Here is a 14,737-nt window from a genome sequence, read left to right as displayed (position 1 = left end):
GGGTTCATCGAACCTCATCCCCTTCCGAACAGCAGCAGCCAGAAACAGCAACAGGGGTAGAAAAAAGGGAAATGAATGGATGGAAAAATTATAGGGTAATAAAGTGATTGACACGCCATGTTGTTGTGGGGGTGCCACTACGGTTGGTAGTTGTCACAGGAGTTAGTACATTTTTAGAGGTTCTTGGGGGGGGGAGAGTTTTGTGGTTGCTTTTTGTTTGTGGTTGCTCAAACAAGACATCTTCTATCTATTTTCCTGGTTTTCCTCTCCCCAAATCTCTGTATTTTTTCATCAAACATTTTACGTGGGTGAACATTTCCCTTAAACGAACACCTCACTTGTGACTGTTTTCTTATTCTGTGGTACCTCAGTGCTTTAACTTCAAATATTTTCCTATTTTCTTTAGACATTTTTAAGGAATTAAATCTACAACAAAATTTACCCCTTTTTTCGATCGAACGAATTTAAACCATTGTATTTTATGCCTAAAATAAAGCACAAAGAACGCATTTTATTTTCATAAATTAATGAATATCTAAACCTTCGTTAACTCCACTATTTCCGCTTCATAAACATCCCATTTCAGGTTCTTATTTCCCTTTACCAACACACATTTTTCTTGCATCATTTTAGGCGTCTCCCTCAACGCAAAACATCATTCTAATTCAATTAGAAAATGCAAAAACTTTGTACATAAAACAACAAACTACAGAAAATCCCCCAGGGCTTTGCCATAGATGGAATGCTTACCCCACAGGCGCTACAATGTTATGTAGATATTTTTTTGCTATGCAGCCAGAGGCGTACGCGTCCAGTGGATAATCCTTTTAATTTAGGCACAGGCACACAGGATATTCGGGGTGCGGCAACAACAACACTCACGCACGCACACACGCACACAAACACACGCACACGGAGATACACCAACACAGTGGCAGAAGGATACACTTGAAAAACTTTGTGCCTTGGGTGGGGCGTTGTTTCTCTTCTCTTCTTGTTTTCTTGTGGGTTTTTCTTTTCGCAGTTCTTTTTTTGGGTGTTTTTTATACAAATTGCGACTCTCTTTCGGTTAATATTTATAGATTATAAAAGGATATTCATTATCAAACACACTTTATGGAATAGTTAAGGATTACTTCTTCGATATTTCAATGGAAAATGCGGCAAAATAATTTTTAAATACAAAATATACGAAATAAGGGTGGATTCGGGTGCTAGCCGACCGACTGAGCAGCGGGGGGATAGATGAAAACCAATCAAATTTTCAAGGGTAGCGCAGCCGGCAACGCTTTTCCATTTGCCATCAAAACAAAAGCACAAATAAGTCTCCAAAGATGCGCAGCTAAAGTTATAAATAAATGTATTTACTTGATATATTTATTAACAATTAAATGTGAGACAGATCGAGAGAATGGAGAAACAAATGCCGAGAGAGAGTCCACGAGAAAAATCTAACGCACGTCCGAACGCGACAAAGTACCGCTAGAAACTCCCGGCGCCGGGCCGATGAACCATTCGCCCTGTGTCGTTTCCGAGAGCCACGTTAACCGCGTTCGTGTTCATCCAGGATATTCCAAACTTTACTTTCCAATTGGAAGCACAAAACGGGATACGACTGGCACAGGACTCTATCCTGGGGGTGAGTTTCTCGCCGGCTATTTCTCGATGTGAAACAGCTGCTTTTGTGTGTGTGTTTGTGTGTAGACCAACCACAAAGGTTGCTTTGCATTTCCAGTGGAGACTGGAAGGGAGGATGTGTGGGAAGCATTGGAGAGTACAGAATGGGTGGGTGGTGGCCCAAGCAAAATACCGACATTTGTTTTGAAACGAAAGCAGCCGGCTGTGTGTGGTAGAGTAACCTTTTACTCTCCACTCCCTGCCCCATCATCCACCTCCTCCCAGATGCTACGCAGATTGGTTGGTAGCCGGCGTACGTAGGTGCCGTAATAACGACGCAATAAATGACGAAACCATGACGACAAGATGAGACGCACACTTGAACATGAATAATGAAAACGCACACGGACATGGCTCTCCTTTAATTTCTCTTCTGTTTTGTTCTGTTATGCCTTTCCTTCTGCCTGCTGCCCGTGCCTGCTGCCTCCTTCAAAGACCACAAAGACGTGTCATTGTCGCGTGCCTGGCAACTGGCTAACGGGAGTAAGTTTTTCTCTAATTATTAATGCGAGACGAAAGGGTCTGTCATCCTTTCAGGGAGCGATGTGTGATCGGTAGATGATTACGATAAGTTTGCGATAGGCGTGTATCGTGTAGGCGTGTAGATCTTCCTTGTAAAACTTACCTCCACATTCTCAACATCGAAATAGCATAGTGTGCGCTTGGTCAGCTCAAACCAACGATGTTTATAGTTGACTGGGGTGAAACGCTTCTTGTTTTGTGCCCGCTTCACCATGGAGCCACTCTTGACCACATCGTACAGATGCTCCGACATTTTATCCATTTTGGCCTGAAAGGATTTGCTGCTGGAGCGGAGCGAGGCTGAAGATTTGATGCTGCCATGGTTATGGGCATTCCTCTGCATCTTGGTGCTCATCATCATAATGAAAGACAATGATGATGCTGACGATGATGATCTGGAAAGGAACCAAAATTTCATGTTAATGAAAATGTTTTATTTGTGTTCAGTTTTTAAAAGTAGAGGAAATAAAAAATTAGTTACAACACCAGGGGGGGACAAGGCCATAAATCTGTTCAAAGTGGGCGTGGGCGTGCGAATGTTTTGTGTGGCGGCGCTGGCCCCTAAGCCATTGACCGTGGAACATTTGGGAGTTACCTCCGTCGCTGACTAATTGCCGTGGGCGTTACGGCTGACATCAATCAGACATGAAAGAAGAGCAAAAAACTACAGCGAGAATGGAATAAAGAGAGAGACTTCCTCGACAAGTCTGGCATTAAATCGAACGATTAAATGGACAATTAATTAGCTCCCAAGCTTACAATGATCAGCGCAGTGGATGACCTTGAACCGAACCAGTTGCAGAAAACAGATTAAAGGATTACCCTGATCCGTCTCTTCCTTCATTCCATGTGGGGGAAACGAAGCGTGTGAGCAAACATAAACGGAGAGGGAAACACAGAGCAATGCGCGCCACTCTCTGGAATTATCACACTTCAACAAAAAGCAGCAAGCAGCAACGGTGCGGAGTGGAGTGGCCTCCAGGGGAGATCACTGATCGCACAGCAGAACAAGAACAGACACGTCTAAGTCTGCAAGCAGCGAAAGCAACAAAACAAAAGCGAAAAAAATGCACTAGCAATAACAACAACAAACACAAAGAGGACGCCCGCAACTGTCCCCCAACCCTTACCCCTGCAGACACACACACACACTCATCCTCAAGCACTTTAATCAGCCAGAGGCCGTTGCAAAGAGAGCGGCGGGGTCTTGAGCATCCTTTGCACAAAATGTACATAAATCTTCCGGGAGGTGGGGAGGTAGACAGGGACAGGAGACAAGCGAACAGACCTGGAGAGCGACTGGACACACAAACACACCGAAAGACACATGTGTATGTGTGGCTATAGCGGGCGTGGCTGGCAACTCGTTTTTGTCTTTTTTTTGTGACTTTGAATTTCGCCACGCAAATGGTGGCAGGGCTGGCTTCTTTTTGCGAATAATTCTCATGCTGTTTTTTATTTCTATAAATATGAAATAGTCAAATCTGCAGCAGCTGGTGTGGGCGACAGCCGCGAGAAATCCCAACTTGAAACGGAAACGCAATCCGATCAGAAAATCATCTGGTTAGAGCGAGAGAGTGGAGAGGCTTATCGGCAAAGAACAAAAAAAAGCAAATGGAATTGAAAATTTTAAAGCGCAGCTCCGACCCGACTATGAAAACAATTTGTGCTGATAAAACAAAGAACAAAAGACGAAATTTGATATTACAGAAGAGAAAGAGAGGGAGAGCAAGGGAGAGAGTAAGAATGGATGAGGGAGGGAACTAGTGATAACTGTGCCAACAACAACTTACCACAAGTGCCGTTGATTGAGCAATTTGAAGCAATGGTCCGACCGAAGCGCGCGGCGGTGGCAGCGGCGATCTTATGGATCTGGCCCCCGGAACAGCCGGCACAAATCACTTTCGTTTACGCGGCGAACAAAACGCGCGAGACAACGACGACGACGACTAGTGGAAACGGCAACCGACCGGATTGTTCAGCATGCATTTGCATACTTACCGCCTGTGGGACATGGTGGCAAAAAAATTATAAACAATATCGAAGGCACAGCTGTGACACGCACACAGGCAGCAGCAAAAACACACACACGGGCAAAGAGCAACAGGCTGCTATGGAGCGTAGGATCTACTGAGAAGCTACTGCGTTGGATTAGCTAAAACGGATTAGCTTAATCTATTATTCATAAATATCCACCAATCACAAGTTAGTTTTTAATTTAAAACAAAAAGTCGCTATCAAAACCGAACAAAACGCGCCGACGCAGCGATCGGTCGGTGTGACCGTCGGAGTTATCGATCAAATATACGGTCTGATCCCCAAGAACATGGCAAAATATACCTTTTTTTTACAAGATATACCGTTTATATACCGATGAAAATCATCTTTCTCGGTTTAGAGATTCGAGTTAATATTAAAAGCTTGTAAGGACTCCCAGCCCTGCAGCTATGATTTTATCCAGTTGATGAATCTGTGGTCCGTGCCCAGAGAGGCTTAGCTGGATAGTAATATTCAAAAGAAAGTATAATTGGTCATTCCGTGATGTAAGTTTGCCACTGATCGATGTACGATAAATCGGTATTTTTACCACAATATTATCGATCTGAAGGCGCTAACATATCTGCGTTTGAATTACATTTTTTTTATTTTCACAAAAATACTGTGTTCTTAAATATTTAGTATTCTCTTTTTCTACGAGGCCTACAAAAATAGATTAAAAAAGCAGGAAATAGCAGAAATTTCGATTCAAAATGCGAGTGGGTGAATGTGGTTCAGTTTTCCTTCTTCTCGATGGCTGCAATGCGCCAGGCGCCCGCCGTGTACCGCAGCCAGATCATGACCAGATCGCTGCCCATCTGCAGCCATGACCAGAATGGCGTCAGCTTGGAGCCATCAATCTCTGTCCAGCGCACGGCGACCTCGGACATGGGCAGTTTCAGTCGCTCGGCAAGATACAGCAGCTCCACATCAAAGGCCCAGCGTTGGACATGGAGGCTGGTAAACAATTTCCGTGCCGTGGATCGTGTAAATAGCTTAAAGCCGCACTGGGTGTCGCGTACAGAGCGCACGGCAAAGAGCCAGACGAGTGTGTGGAAGCCATGCATCAGAATGGTGCTAAAAGAAAAAAAAAAGAGATTCCCAATAAAAATGTAATTAATTTTTAGAATTTTCCCCTTATTACCGGAAAAAACTGCGTCTGGCAATCGCATCATCCTCTAAATGTGCCCTCGATCCAATGGCTATGCCATCCTGTCGCCACTCTGACGCCAAGCTGGACAAAGACTCCTCTAGCTTGTCGTACTCTGCGAATCTGGTGGCACCATCGGCATCGGCAAAGAGCAACTGCCGCCCGCGGGCACTCAGCATGCCCATGCGCACAGCTCCACCCTTGCCGCGATTCTCGATGAGCTCCAGGACACGCACCTTGTCGGCTCCGTACTTTTTGGAGTAGCGCAGTGCTATGGAGACCGTGGCATCGGCGCTGCCATCACTGACGACAATCACCTCGTAGTTGAAATTGGGTTTCCTTTTTGATTTGTCCTCGAGGAAGGCCACGCACTCATCCAACATGAAAGGCACTGAAAAATGTACAACATGTACAACAAATCATGTGATGGATTACTCATGCAAAGCTGATGACTCCATAGAAGGCAACAAGCAACATACAACGCTTCTCCTCATTGTAGGACGGCACAATGACGCTCAGCTCCAAGGTTGGGGCATCCTCAATGCAGGGAAAGGCGATCGTTTGTATGCTCTGCGGATCCAAGAAGGACTTCTCATCTGCGTGCCTCACTATCGTCGGATAGGGTTTGGTTTTATACAGCAACACAGCCACAATCTGTACAAAATCAGCAAATTAACAAGTCTTTTTCTCTATGGGTATGTGTGTTTGCGTACCACAACAACCACTGCGATTGCTGCCACAATCAGATAAAACAATAGCTGGAGAAAGCAGGGACACATTGTGGATATGCTCGGGCTACCTGTTGCCAGACATTACTTCTCCAATTTGTGCGAGATAAAAAATCGAGCAAGCCACGTATTTTTTCTGGGAATTTTGTTGCCGAATTGTGCAGCTGATAAAACAGTTTAGAGATGTGAAAACCACAGATAAAAGCTATCGTTTACAAGGGAGGTGAAGTTGCATAATTTAAAGGTGTTTTCTTAACGTTTTAGTTGAAATATTAATTATGAAACAGTACTACAATTTATTTTACTCACGGTTAATTCATTTTGTATTGATTTTTATATTTTTAACACATTAAACACAATTCGCACCTATCGCCATTATGGTACATCTCTAAGTGTGGTTGCATCTAAACCAAAATATACCAAAAAAAAAAAATGAAATGCAAAGTAAAAACGCTGCCAGACTTAAAACCGTTTTTGCAATTTAAATGTGCCAAGACGTTAAGCAATTTAACTATTTATAAACAAAGTTATATGATTCCAAAGAGTGCAAACCACTCAACAGGTGTTTTGGGTATCAATCCAAGCAAATACAAATTGCGCCTGCGCTCTCTTCTCGAAGAAAGCACGAGAGAATCTGCGCCTCTCCCGGCCAGATACACACCATGGGAATTTTTCATAGCCTTTTCGCAATTTTGTTTATGGTCAATTAAAATGTCAATGTGAATCGGTGACACCCCCTAAAATGCAGTTATTACTCCTAATCGTTGTTGCATTGCTGCTCCTATGCAACGGAGCAGCCGCCACACTGCAGGCAAATGTGGGTGAACTGTTTACGTACAAAATCGAACCTCATTTGTTCAATTGGACGCACGAGGTAATCAGCGAACAGTTCAGCTATCGCCCCACAATCCGTGACCATCCGGATCTGCCCACTTGGATGCGTTACGAGTACAGCCACGAGTACCATGTGGGTTTTCTCTACGGTACACCGCCGGAGACGGAGGCGGGCAAGGCCATCAGCATCGAGGTGATTGCCTTGAATCGTCAGAATTTCGAGACGCGCATCACGGCGCTGTCCATGTCTGTCGTTCAAAAGTTTCCCACACCCAATGTGGTGCAAATGAAGATTGATAATCTCAATTGGGTGCACCTCATGGATCCGGGACGTGTGGAGAACTTGCGCAACATTTTCCGCAAGGATCTGTGGCCCAGCAGCAAGGAGGATCTCAGTGTGGTGTTTATGGAATCGGCTGTCAATATGGGCGGACGCCTGCCGTTGCGTCCACAACAGCGTGAGGGGTGAGTGTGCCAAAGCTGAAATCAAGTTTGAATTTTTATTTGCTTTTCCCTCACTTCCCAGCGTCATTGTCCATGTGGGCAGCGTGGCGCAGTTTTCGCCACGTCTCAAGGAGCTGCAGGAGGAAGTGCGTCCGCTGTACAAGCTGCCCTCCTGCACCTACAAGCGCACATCGGTGCAAAAGATCTTTGAGAATGTGGGCTTCAAGCTGGACTGGTGTGCCTTCAAGATGGTGGGCCTGGAGTCCCCCACGGAAATACTCTACCACAGCGGCAAGCAGCAGAACGAGCAGCAGCCCAGCGGCGAGGAGCAGCTGCACAACGATCGCTGGATGGGCATCACGCGCGAGGATGTGCCACGTCGCAACTACATCGATGAGTTTGCCTTTGCCTTTGCCATACCCGGCATGATATTTGCCATCCTAATGGGCATGCTCTCGGCCGTCCTGTGCTTTCAGCATGAAAAATTGTGAGTTTGGCCACACAACGAGACGAAAATGTATTGGATTTCTTATGATTATTATTTGCTTGTTTGTTTGTTGTTTCTTTAGTTCCGATCCGCATTCGGAGTTTTTCTTTGCAAACATTTTTCACATCTGCGAAGAGTCTTGCGCGCAAGCGCCCAGCGATTCTGAGGCGGATGAACAATCCGAAAGGTGATAATCCAAATTTTATGTCGTTTACTTTTCCTTTTCCAATTGCAAAGCAGTTTGAGGCAACTAATTTAACCTATTTGACTTTCTTGCAGCTCTGTTTTCTTTGAATCTCCGATATCGTCCACTGTGCAGATGGTCAAGTGTGCGGATCAGCCGATGAACACCTTGAAAAGCCTTAAAGATCCCAATTTTTTACTGGACAACATCAGCATGCGTTCCCAGAGGTGAGCAAAAAGCAAACCCATATTTAATTTACTTATTTACAATATATTCTTGCACTTGCAGTCCCAGCAATAGCTTTTATCAGCTCGACTGTGGCGCTTCCAGCATTTATCCGCGTCCCAAGCCGCCGCCTTATACTGGCGGCACTTTGGGCCGCAATGGCGTGGACATATGACAAATGTCGCCGAGAGTGCTCTATTGTTAATCCATAAAGAAAAGCGCTTTACTCAAAAGATACCCTCGAAATACAACAACAAAAGCAATACCGCAGGCTAATCAATCGCTTAACATATATGAATAATACATCAAAATACCTACCGGAAAAGCAAAACAAACATGAAGGCACACATGAACAACAACCATATCGTATTAATCAATTTATATACATTTATAGTACAGCATATAGCATCATATAGCGTATCTATACACATGTAACCGAAAATAGTTTTGCAGTTTTGAATAGTGGCAATAAATAAATAATTAATTTTTAGAACAAAGCTATCGATTACAGGTTAAGTGCTGTAGAAACGGGACTGCTTATGGTATTATTATCTGTGACGTTTTTGGTATATTTTGTGCTTGAAGCTATCCCGTTTACACAGACCTCAATTTGCCATTCACTGGGCACAGCGCTTTCGCCGCCAAGTGCAAGTACCGCAAAAGATAATGAAACGGTGAAAGTTGTCCTCCATTTCCTATTTAGTTTATTTTTTACATAAGAACAAGCTGGAAATTTCGTAATGTTGCTCGCCATAGTCAGCTCCATAGAGGAGCTCATCGATCAGTACAAGATAAACCTCACACAACTGGCATTTTGCATCTTCATCACGACCATAGTGTTCTTTGGCAGTTTGATGACCCTTGTGGAGTCGCATCTGCCGAACAGCATACGGCAATCGTTTCGCTACGGCAAGCACAGCCACAAGGGTGAGGCTGATGTGCTGATTAGCTACTTGGAGGTGCCCAAAGCGTGGTTCAAGCATTTCTACATATTTGCTCTTGGCTGGTCTCTGCTAGCGCTGTATTTGCTGGCCAGCACCATTGCAAACCAAACGACGGCGCCGGAATATGCGCTGCGCTTTCTGGATCTCGTGTGCGGCGGTCCGAGCAACCGCAAGGTGGAGATAGACTCTACGACGGCGCTGCTGGGTGCAGTACTGCTCACATTGCAGTGCATTCGCCGCTTCTACGAGACGAACTTTGTGCAAATCTTCTCGAAAAAGAGCAAAATGAATCTGTCGCACTATGCCGTTGGCTTTGTGCACTACTTTGGATCCATTGTCTCGCTGCTGTCCAACACGTCGGGCTTTGTGCGCGGCACCCAGCCCAACGAGTTTTCGTTCAAGAACTTGACCCAATTGCAAGTCGTCTACCTGCTGGTCTTTCTCTTCGCCTGGCAGCAGCAATACTCCAGCAACATGATATTGGTGAACCTGCGCAAGGATGCCAAAACGGGTGCCGTGAAGACGGAGCAACATTTGCTGCCCCAAGGCGGTTGGTTTACGCTGCTTTCCTCGCCGCACATGTTCTTTGAGGTTGTCATGTACTTCTGCCTGGCGGATCTATTCACGCCCGTGCGCACCTGGAAGCTGGTGTTCCTGTGGGTGGCCAGCAATCAGACGATTAATGCTTTGCTCACCCATCAGTGGTACAAGGAGACCTTTAAGGATTATCCCAAGCGTCGGCGTGCCATATTACCATATCTGCTGTGAGAGAGATGTAGAGCGAGCGAGAGGGAGACTTTTGTACAAATAATTTAGTAGTGGAATTTTTATTAAAGTCGTTTTTTTACACACACGCAAAAAAGTCGGTGCTTCAGATTTTTAACTACAAAACGATGTAAGTGGGGGGAGGAGACACACGCTGCGCAGTCGATTCTATTTGAACAAGAAACTGCAAAGAAAAAAAGAGTTTAAAATCAATGGAACATGCTGCCTGTGGGCTGTGTCCTACCTATAGGGATAACCCTGCGCTTTGGAGCGAAAAACAGACAGCAAAAATGAAAAGAATACTGTCACAAGCACTAGGCCCACCATGGCCATTATTCTGTTCTTATTATGACCCTTTGATGTGCCCGATTCGATAAGCAAGATCATGCCCAAGACAATCATGGCATCTGCAAGTACAAAAAAACATTAAAACAATCAAAATTTGGTTGGGTTTTGTCCGGACTTACTCAAAAACATGACAATATATGTCTCCACCACGAGTTGTCCCTGCGATGAGCCGTGTATGTAGGCCACGCCGCCATTCTGTGACTTGTGCACCAATGGTGGGCCACGAATGTGATTCCACATTTGACCCGAAATCATGGCAAAGCAAAAGAACACCGCAATGGCGCCCCACAGATTCTTGTTGTACAGAAACTCCAAATTGTTGCGACGGATGTAGAGGAAGCTGCCCACCAGCGCCACCAGCGTGATCATGGCCACAGTGCCTGAATAGTTGGGGGGACGGAAAATTCGTATGGTAACATCCACACGTTCGGCCACAAATTTGGCTATGGAATCGGCAGCAAAGCCCACGCGATGTATGTCCATGGTGTCGGCACCCTTGGGCTTGCCCTTGGCCGGGAAATGCATGAAGACAGGGGCAGTGTTTAGGCGCAGCAGCTGGAACACCTCGGAGCCCTCGTCAAAGTCCACCATGGCGAAGAAGAGTTTGTTGGAATAGACCGAGGAGAACCTGTACGAGTTGGCCACAATTGCGAACTCGTCGTGGGCATGACGACATATCTGGCATTGACGTGACGGCGCCAGCGCCGTGAGCATCACAATCATTGAATAGTTGCGTGGTGAATTTTTCACATATTCCCGGAATTTCGGTCCATTGAAGCGCAGCAGCGGCTTCTTGGCATTCATTTCCACCAGATTTTGTACTTTTTCCGAAAGTGAGAGACCCGTCTGCAAGTAAAACAAGAAGCGCACATTGGTAATCTCTTTGGGATTATTGGTTTGCCGGCCCAGCAGATTCTTTTGGGGCCGGGCCGAAAGTGACGTGGCCGTGGCCACAAACAAACCTTTGGTTTTGCCTGTGCTGCGGCATAGATCAGGCACACGGCGAGCACCAGTAGCGCGCCCAGCAGCGTGTTGCGCACCAGCCTCATTTTGCCCGTCAATTAGTTAACAATTTGCACTAATTACAGCAATAAAATCACAAAAAAAACAATTTAATAATATTTTTTTCCGGCGGCGCATGCAGCTGATTGTGAATGGCACAGTGTGACCGCAAATTTATCGATAGATGACCATTAAGCATATACCGAAAAATACTGAAGAAAAACAAAGCTGAGGATCCGCTGTCAAAGATCCAAGAAAACCGAAAGAATATAATCACAATTTACCAGATTGCCGATTCTGGTTCTGATCGAACCATTACTATAGTGGGATTGAACTATGCATACCGAAAAGTATAAAAGGAACCGTATACGGTCACCCTGGAATGACGACGATTGATTTAATCGATGGTCAATGAAAACTATCAATAATTGTCCATCGCTAGTCGACAAAGCGACGACAAATTTTTATTTGTCCTTTATTTTAAGTTTTACGTCTAAAACCCTGTATATTAAGCTAGTAACTTGTATTTACAAACATGAGCGACGTACTAAAGAGCTCCCAAGAGCGCTCCCGCAAACGCCGGCTACTTTTAGCCCAAACTGTAAGCAAAAAATTGGTTTAAAAAAGTGCACTAACATTTATATTTTTGTATGTATGTGCCCAACCCAACCAAAAACCAGCTTGGTTTGAGCAGTGTAGATGAGCTAAAGAAGGTCCTGGGCAACTCGGAGGACACCAACAGCAGCCGGCAGCTCAGTGCCGGCGGACAACGCGATGAGGAGGACGGGGGCGCTTCCTCATCCAAAAATGCGCCCAGCGAAAACATTTACAGGGACTCGTCGACATTTCTCAAGGGCACACAATCCTCTAATCCGCACAACGACTACTGCCAGCACTTTGTGGACACGGGCCAGAGGCCACAGAACTTTATACGCGACGTGGGACTGGCCGATCGCTTTGAAGAGTATCCCAAGCTGAGGGAATTGATTAAGCTCAAGGACAAGCTCATTCAGGACACGGCCTCAGCTCCGATGTACTTGAAGGCGGATCTCAAGACACTGGATGTCAAGACATTGGGTGCCAAATTTGATGTTATTCTGATTGAACCGCCGCTGGAGGAATACGCAAGGGCAGCGCCAGCTGTGGCCACGGTGGGCGGTGCACCGCGTGTCTTCTGGAATTGGGATGAAATACTCAGTGAGTAAAGGCGGTCCCCACTGCCCAAGAGAACTCACAAGTTATTCGTTTTGCTCTCTTGCAGATCTGGATGTGGGCGAAATTGCCGCTCATCGTTCGTTTGTCTTTCTCTGGTGTGGCTCTTCGGAGGGTCTGGACATGGGTAGGAATTGCCTGAAGAAATGGGGGTTTCGCCGCTGCGAGGACATCTGCTGGATACGCACAAACATCAGCAAGCCGGGCCACTCCAAGCAACTGGAACCCAAGGCCGTATTTCAACGCACCAAGGAACACTGCCTGATGGGCATCAAGGGCACGGTCAGACGCTCCACCGATGGCGATTTCATACACGCGAATGTGGACATTGATTTGATTATATCCGAGGAGGAGGAATTCGGCAGCTTCGAGAAGCCCATCGAGATCTTTCACATCATTGAACACTTTTGCCTGGGCCGCCGACGTTTGCATGTGTTCGGGCGAGATTCGAGCATCAGGCCCGGCTGGCTGACGGTGGGACCGGAGCTAACCAACTCCAATTTCAATGCGGAAACGTATCAAACGTATTTCGCGGAGGCTCCGGCCACCGGTTGCACCAGTCGCATTGAGCTGCTGAGACCCAAAAGTCCGCCGCCGAATAGCAAAGTGCTGCGCGGACGTGGACGCGGTTTTCCACGTGGCCGTGGTAGACCAAGATAATCGAGCAAACGATCGTTGGGCTACATTTACTCACATTTTTCATGTATTTCTAGTTGGTTAAGAGATAAAAATTAAAGACTAAGGCTGCTGCAGACTGTGGTGGTTGTTCAGATGCCTCATATAAACATCCAGTTCGTCTTCGCTGGAGGATGTCGCTGGCTTTGCCTCTGGCTGCTCATCCTCTTCTTCATCGCTCGTCTCGAAATAGGCATCCTCCTCGTCCTGTTCGATGAGTTTCAGATCATCCAATGTGGGATCATCATCGACGGCTGTGTAGTCAAAGTCTTTGTCCTCGCCACTGAGAAAGCGTTCCTTCATCAGGCTGAAAAACTCATTGCGCAGCAGCTCACGCTCTCCGGGATTGTAGTACTCGGCAGTGGAGATTTTTGTTACTTTTACTGCAGCTGGAGTCGGCACACTGCGGCTGGTGGAGCAGGCTATGGGTGCATCATCCTCGAATTCACCCCATTGACGGCGGCAAGCGGGTGGCACCTCAAAATCCTCAGCAACAACAGGCGGCAGCCCATCTTCCTCCTCCTCTTCTTGGGATGGCTGTGGAGGAGCTGGAGCCTTAGATGGAGCCTCAATACTTCGACTGCTGGAACAAGCTGCCATGGGTTCTTCATCATCATCCTCATGCTGTGCTCCCTCCAGCAATTCATCGCGTTGCTTCTTCTCCAGCGTGTGCATGAGTATGCCCGAGAAGCTCGTGTTCCTCACATCATAGCTGTCCCGCGCCTTCTTTTCCTGTTCCGTCAAATATTGACCCACCAATTCCTGATACAGTTCCGGTGCCCGCTGCATCATCTCGTGCTCGCCAAAGTACTCGCCCTTCTGTAGGAGCTGCTGCAGCGCCTGATGGCGACGATTCTTCACACAGACTGTGCGAGTGTTCAACTTTCGCTGAAAGTCCTCCAGCAGCAGGCACATCTCTGGCTTTATGGGCTCCTCTATGGCCAGCGACTGGAAGAAGCTTAATTGGCTGGCATTTAGGTAGCTGCCAAAGCGTATCAGAAAGTGCTCGCGATTACTTTCAAAGGATTGCTGAGCAATTTGCTGTTTTTCGGCAAAGGGCAGTTCCGGATCATCGATTTGCTGCGACTTGAAGATGATTTTGTCATTTTCAGCCAGTGATTTGAATATGTCCATCAGTTGGGTGGGCAGAGAGGCTAACTGAGCACCACTGCCACTGCCCTGGGCCGCTGAATCGTCGTCCCCCTCTCCGGTGGTCATAATTATTGCACAAATAAATGTAAACAAATGCTGCTTCTTGCTGCTGCCCGTAGACGATGTTTACACCAAAAGCATAGAAACGATTATATCGATGTTTGAATCGATTTTTTACCAGCTCTAAAATTAATGTTTTTACCGCGAATCAAGGCGTAAGTACTTGTAAGGTGACGTCTTCTACACACATTTTAGTCGTTCGGGAACCAACAGCCTGCATAAAAACAACAACAAGCGAAGGCTGCTATAACTTTTTAGGACTTGTCTGAGAAAGCGTGGTGGAAAAGTCAT

The 14,737-nt window shown here is 46.3% G+C and overlaps 7 protein-coding genes across 8 annotated transcripts in view; 3 read left to right on the top strand and 4 right to left on the bottom strand.

The window, feature by feature from the left end:
- The window catches only part of LOC117902789 (tyrosine-protein kinase Btk29A), a 49,988-nt gene extending 45,529 nt beyond the window's left edge, over positions 1-4,459 (bottom strand). Inside the window, exons 1-2 of the mRNA XM_034814394.1 lie at positions 3,993-4,459; positions 2,303-2,594 (exon numbers count right to left, since the gene is read on the bottom strand). Of these exons, the coding sequence (XP_034670285.1) occupies positions 2,303-2,560 (258 nt within the window). The 5' untranslated portion in view covers positions 2,561-2,594; positions 3,993-4,459. The remainder of the gene's footprint in view (positions 1-2,302; positions 2,595-3,992) is intronic.
- Positions 4,460-4,870: 411 nt separating this feature from the next.
- Positions 4,871-6,291, bottom strand: LOC117902802 (dolichyl-phosphate beta-glucosyltransferase). The gene is made up of 4 exons (XM_034814423.1): positions 6,100-6,291; positions 5,866-6,040; positions 5,381-5,777; positions 4,871-5,313 (listed from the first exon to the last, which is right to left on the bottom strand). The coding sequence occupies exons 1-4, from the start codon at positions 6,163-6,165 to the stop codon at positions 4,971-4,973; spliced, it is 981 nt and encodes a 326-aa protein (XP_034670314.1). The 5' UTR covers positions 6,166-6,291; the 3' UTR covers positions 4,871-4,970.
- Positions 6,292-6,749: 458 nt separating this feature from the next.
- Positions 6,750-8,744, top strand: LOC117902793 (epsilon-sarcoglycan). 2 transcript variants are annotated; one of them, XM_034814410.1, is made up of 5 exons: positions 6,750-7,413; positions 7,475-7,879; positions 7,962-8,066; positions 8,159-8,290; positions 8,352-8,744. In XM_034814410.1, exons 1-5 carry the CDS (start codon positions 6,857-6,859, stop codon positions 8,461-8,463), a joined length of 1,311 nt encoding a protein of 436 aa, XP_034670301.1. In that variant the 5' UTR covers positions 6,750-6,856; the 3' UTR covers positions 8,464-8,744. The 2 variants fall into 2 exon arrangements, with proteins under 2 accessions (XP_034670301.1, XP_034670302.1); XM_034814411.1 differs by lacking the exon at positions 7,962-8,066 and having other exon boundaries at positions 6,751-7,413.
- A 195-nt stretch (positions 8,745-8,939) lies between these two features.
- On the top strand, positions 8,940-10,091 carry LOC117902804 (polyprenol reductase). Its single transcript, XM_034814425.1, has one exon. It carries the CDS (start codon positions 9,029-9,031, stop codon positions 9,998-10,000), a length of 972 nt encoding a protein of 323 aa, XP_034670316.1. The 5' UTR covers positions 8,940-9,028; the 3' UTR covers positions 10,001-10,091.
- On the bottom strand, positions 10,032-11,511 carry LOC117902801 (tumor suppressor candidate 3). Its single transcript, XM_034814422.1, has 4 exons — positions 11,308-11,511; positions 10,465-11,191; positions 10,242-10,404; positions 10,032-10,181 (listed from the first exon to the last, which is right to left on the bottom strand). The coding sequence occupies exons 1-4, from the start codon at positions 11,392-11,394 to the stop codon at positions 10,166-10,168; spliced, it is 993 nt and encodes a 330-aa protein (XP_034670313.1). The 5' UTR covers positions 11,395-11,511; the 3' UTR covers positions 10,032-10,165.
- Positions 11,512-11,783: 272 nt separating this feature from the next.
- On the top strand, positions 11,784-13,346 carry LOC117902795 (N6-adenosine-methyltransferase non-catalytic subunit). The gene is made up of 3 exons (XM_034814413.1): positions 11,784-11,948; positions 12,028-12,544; positions 12,609-13,346. The coding sequence occupies exons 1-3, from the start codon at positions 11,883-11,885 to the stop codon at positions 13,217-13,219; spliced, it is 1,194 nt and encodes a 397-aa protein (XP_034670304.1). The 5' UTR covers positions 11,784-11,882; the 3' UTR covers positions 13,220-13,346.
- On the bottom strand, positions 13,240-14,513 carry LOC117902796 (coiled-coil domain-containing protein 97). The gene has a single exon (XM_034814414.1). The coding sequence runs from the start codon at positions 14,450-14,452 to the stop codon at positions 13,298-13,300; it is 1,155 nt and encodes a 384-aa protein (XP_034670305.1). The 5' UTR covers positions 14,453-14,513; the 3' UTR covers positions 13,240-13,297.
- Positions 14,514-14,737: the final 224 nt, after the last annotated feature.

Source organism: Drosophila subobscura, chromosome U, assembly GCF_008121235.1.
Source record: "Drosophila subobscura isolate 14011-0131.10 chromosome U, UCBerk_Dsub_1.0, whole genome shotgun sequence".
Taxonomy (NCBI): domain Eukaryota; kingdom Metazoa; phylum Arthropoda; class Insecta; order Diptera; family Drosophilidae; genus Drosophila; species Drosophila subobscura.
Note: the sequence above shows the minus strand (reverse complement) of the source record. Positions and strands in the feature narration are given on the sequence as shown.

Bases quoted from the DNA above. Each gene is read 5' to 3' on its own strand.
- LOC117902802 (XM_034814423.1), bottom strand. From the start codon at position 6,165: ATGTGTCCCTGCTTTCTCCAGCTATTGTTTTATCTGATTGTGGCAGCA. The intron at 6,041-6,099 runs GTACGCAAACAC...GATTTTGTACAG, and splicing joins CAATCGCAGTGGTTGTTGTG to ATTGTGGCTGTGTTGCTGTA. The intron at 5,314-5,380 runs GTAATAAGGGGA...TTTTTCTTTTAG, and splicing joins GCCAGACGCAGTTTTTTCCG to CACCATTCTGATGCATGGCT.
- LOC117902796 (XM_034814414.1), bottom strand. From the start codon at position 14,452: ATGACCACCGGAGAGGGGGACGACGATTCAGCGGCCCAGGGCAGTGGC.
- LOC117902795 (XM_034814413.1), top strand. From the start codon at position 11,883: ATGAGCGACGTACTAAAGAGCTCCCAAGAGCGCTCCCGCAAACGCCGG. The intron at 11,949-12,027 runs GTAAGCAAAAAA...ACCAAAAACCAG, and splicing joins GGCTACTTTTAGCCCAAACT to CTTGGTTTGAGCAGTGTAGA. The intron at 12,545-12,608 runs GTGAGTAAAGGC...GCTCTCTTGCAG, and splicing joins GAATTGGGATGAAATACTCA to ATCTGGATGTGGGCGAAATT.
- LOC117902793 (XM_034814410.1), top strand. From the start codon at position 6,857: ATGCAGTTATTACTCCTAATCGTTGTTGCATTGCTGCTCCTATGCAAC. The intron at 7,414-7,474 runs GTGAGTGTGCCA...CTCACTTCCCAG, and splicing joins CGTCCACAACAGCGTGAGGG to CGTCATTGTCCATGTGGGCA. The intron at 8,291-8,351 runs GTGAGCAAAAAG...TTGCACTTGCAG, and splicing joins ATCAGCATGCGTTCCCAGAG to TCCCAGCAATAGCTTTTATC.
- LOC117902801 (XM_034814422.1), bottom strand. From the start codon at position 11,394: ATGAGGCTGGTGCGCAACACGCTGCTGGGCGCGCTACTGGTGCTCGCC. The intron at 11,192-11,307 runs GTTTGTTTGTGG...TTTTACTTGCAG, and splicing joins CAGCACAGGCAAAACCAAAG to ACGGGTCTCTCACTTTCGGA. The intron at 10,405-10,464 runs GTAAGTCCGGAC...TTGTACTTGCAG, and splicing joins ATATATTGTCATGTTTTTGA to ATGCCATGATTGTCTTGGGC.
- LOC117902804 (XM_034814425.1), top strand. From the start codon at position 9,029: ATGTTGCTCGCCATAGTCAGCTCCATAGAGGAGCTCATCGATCAGTAC.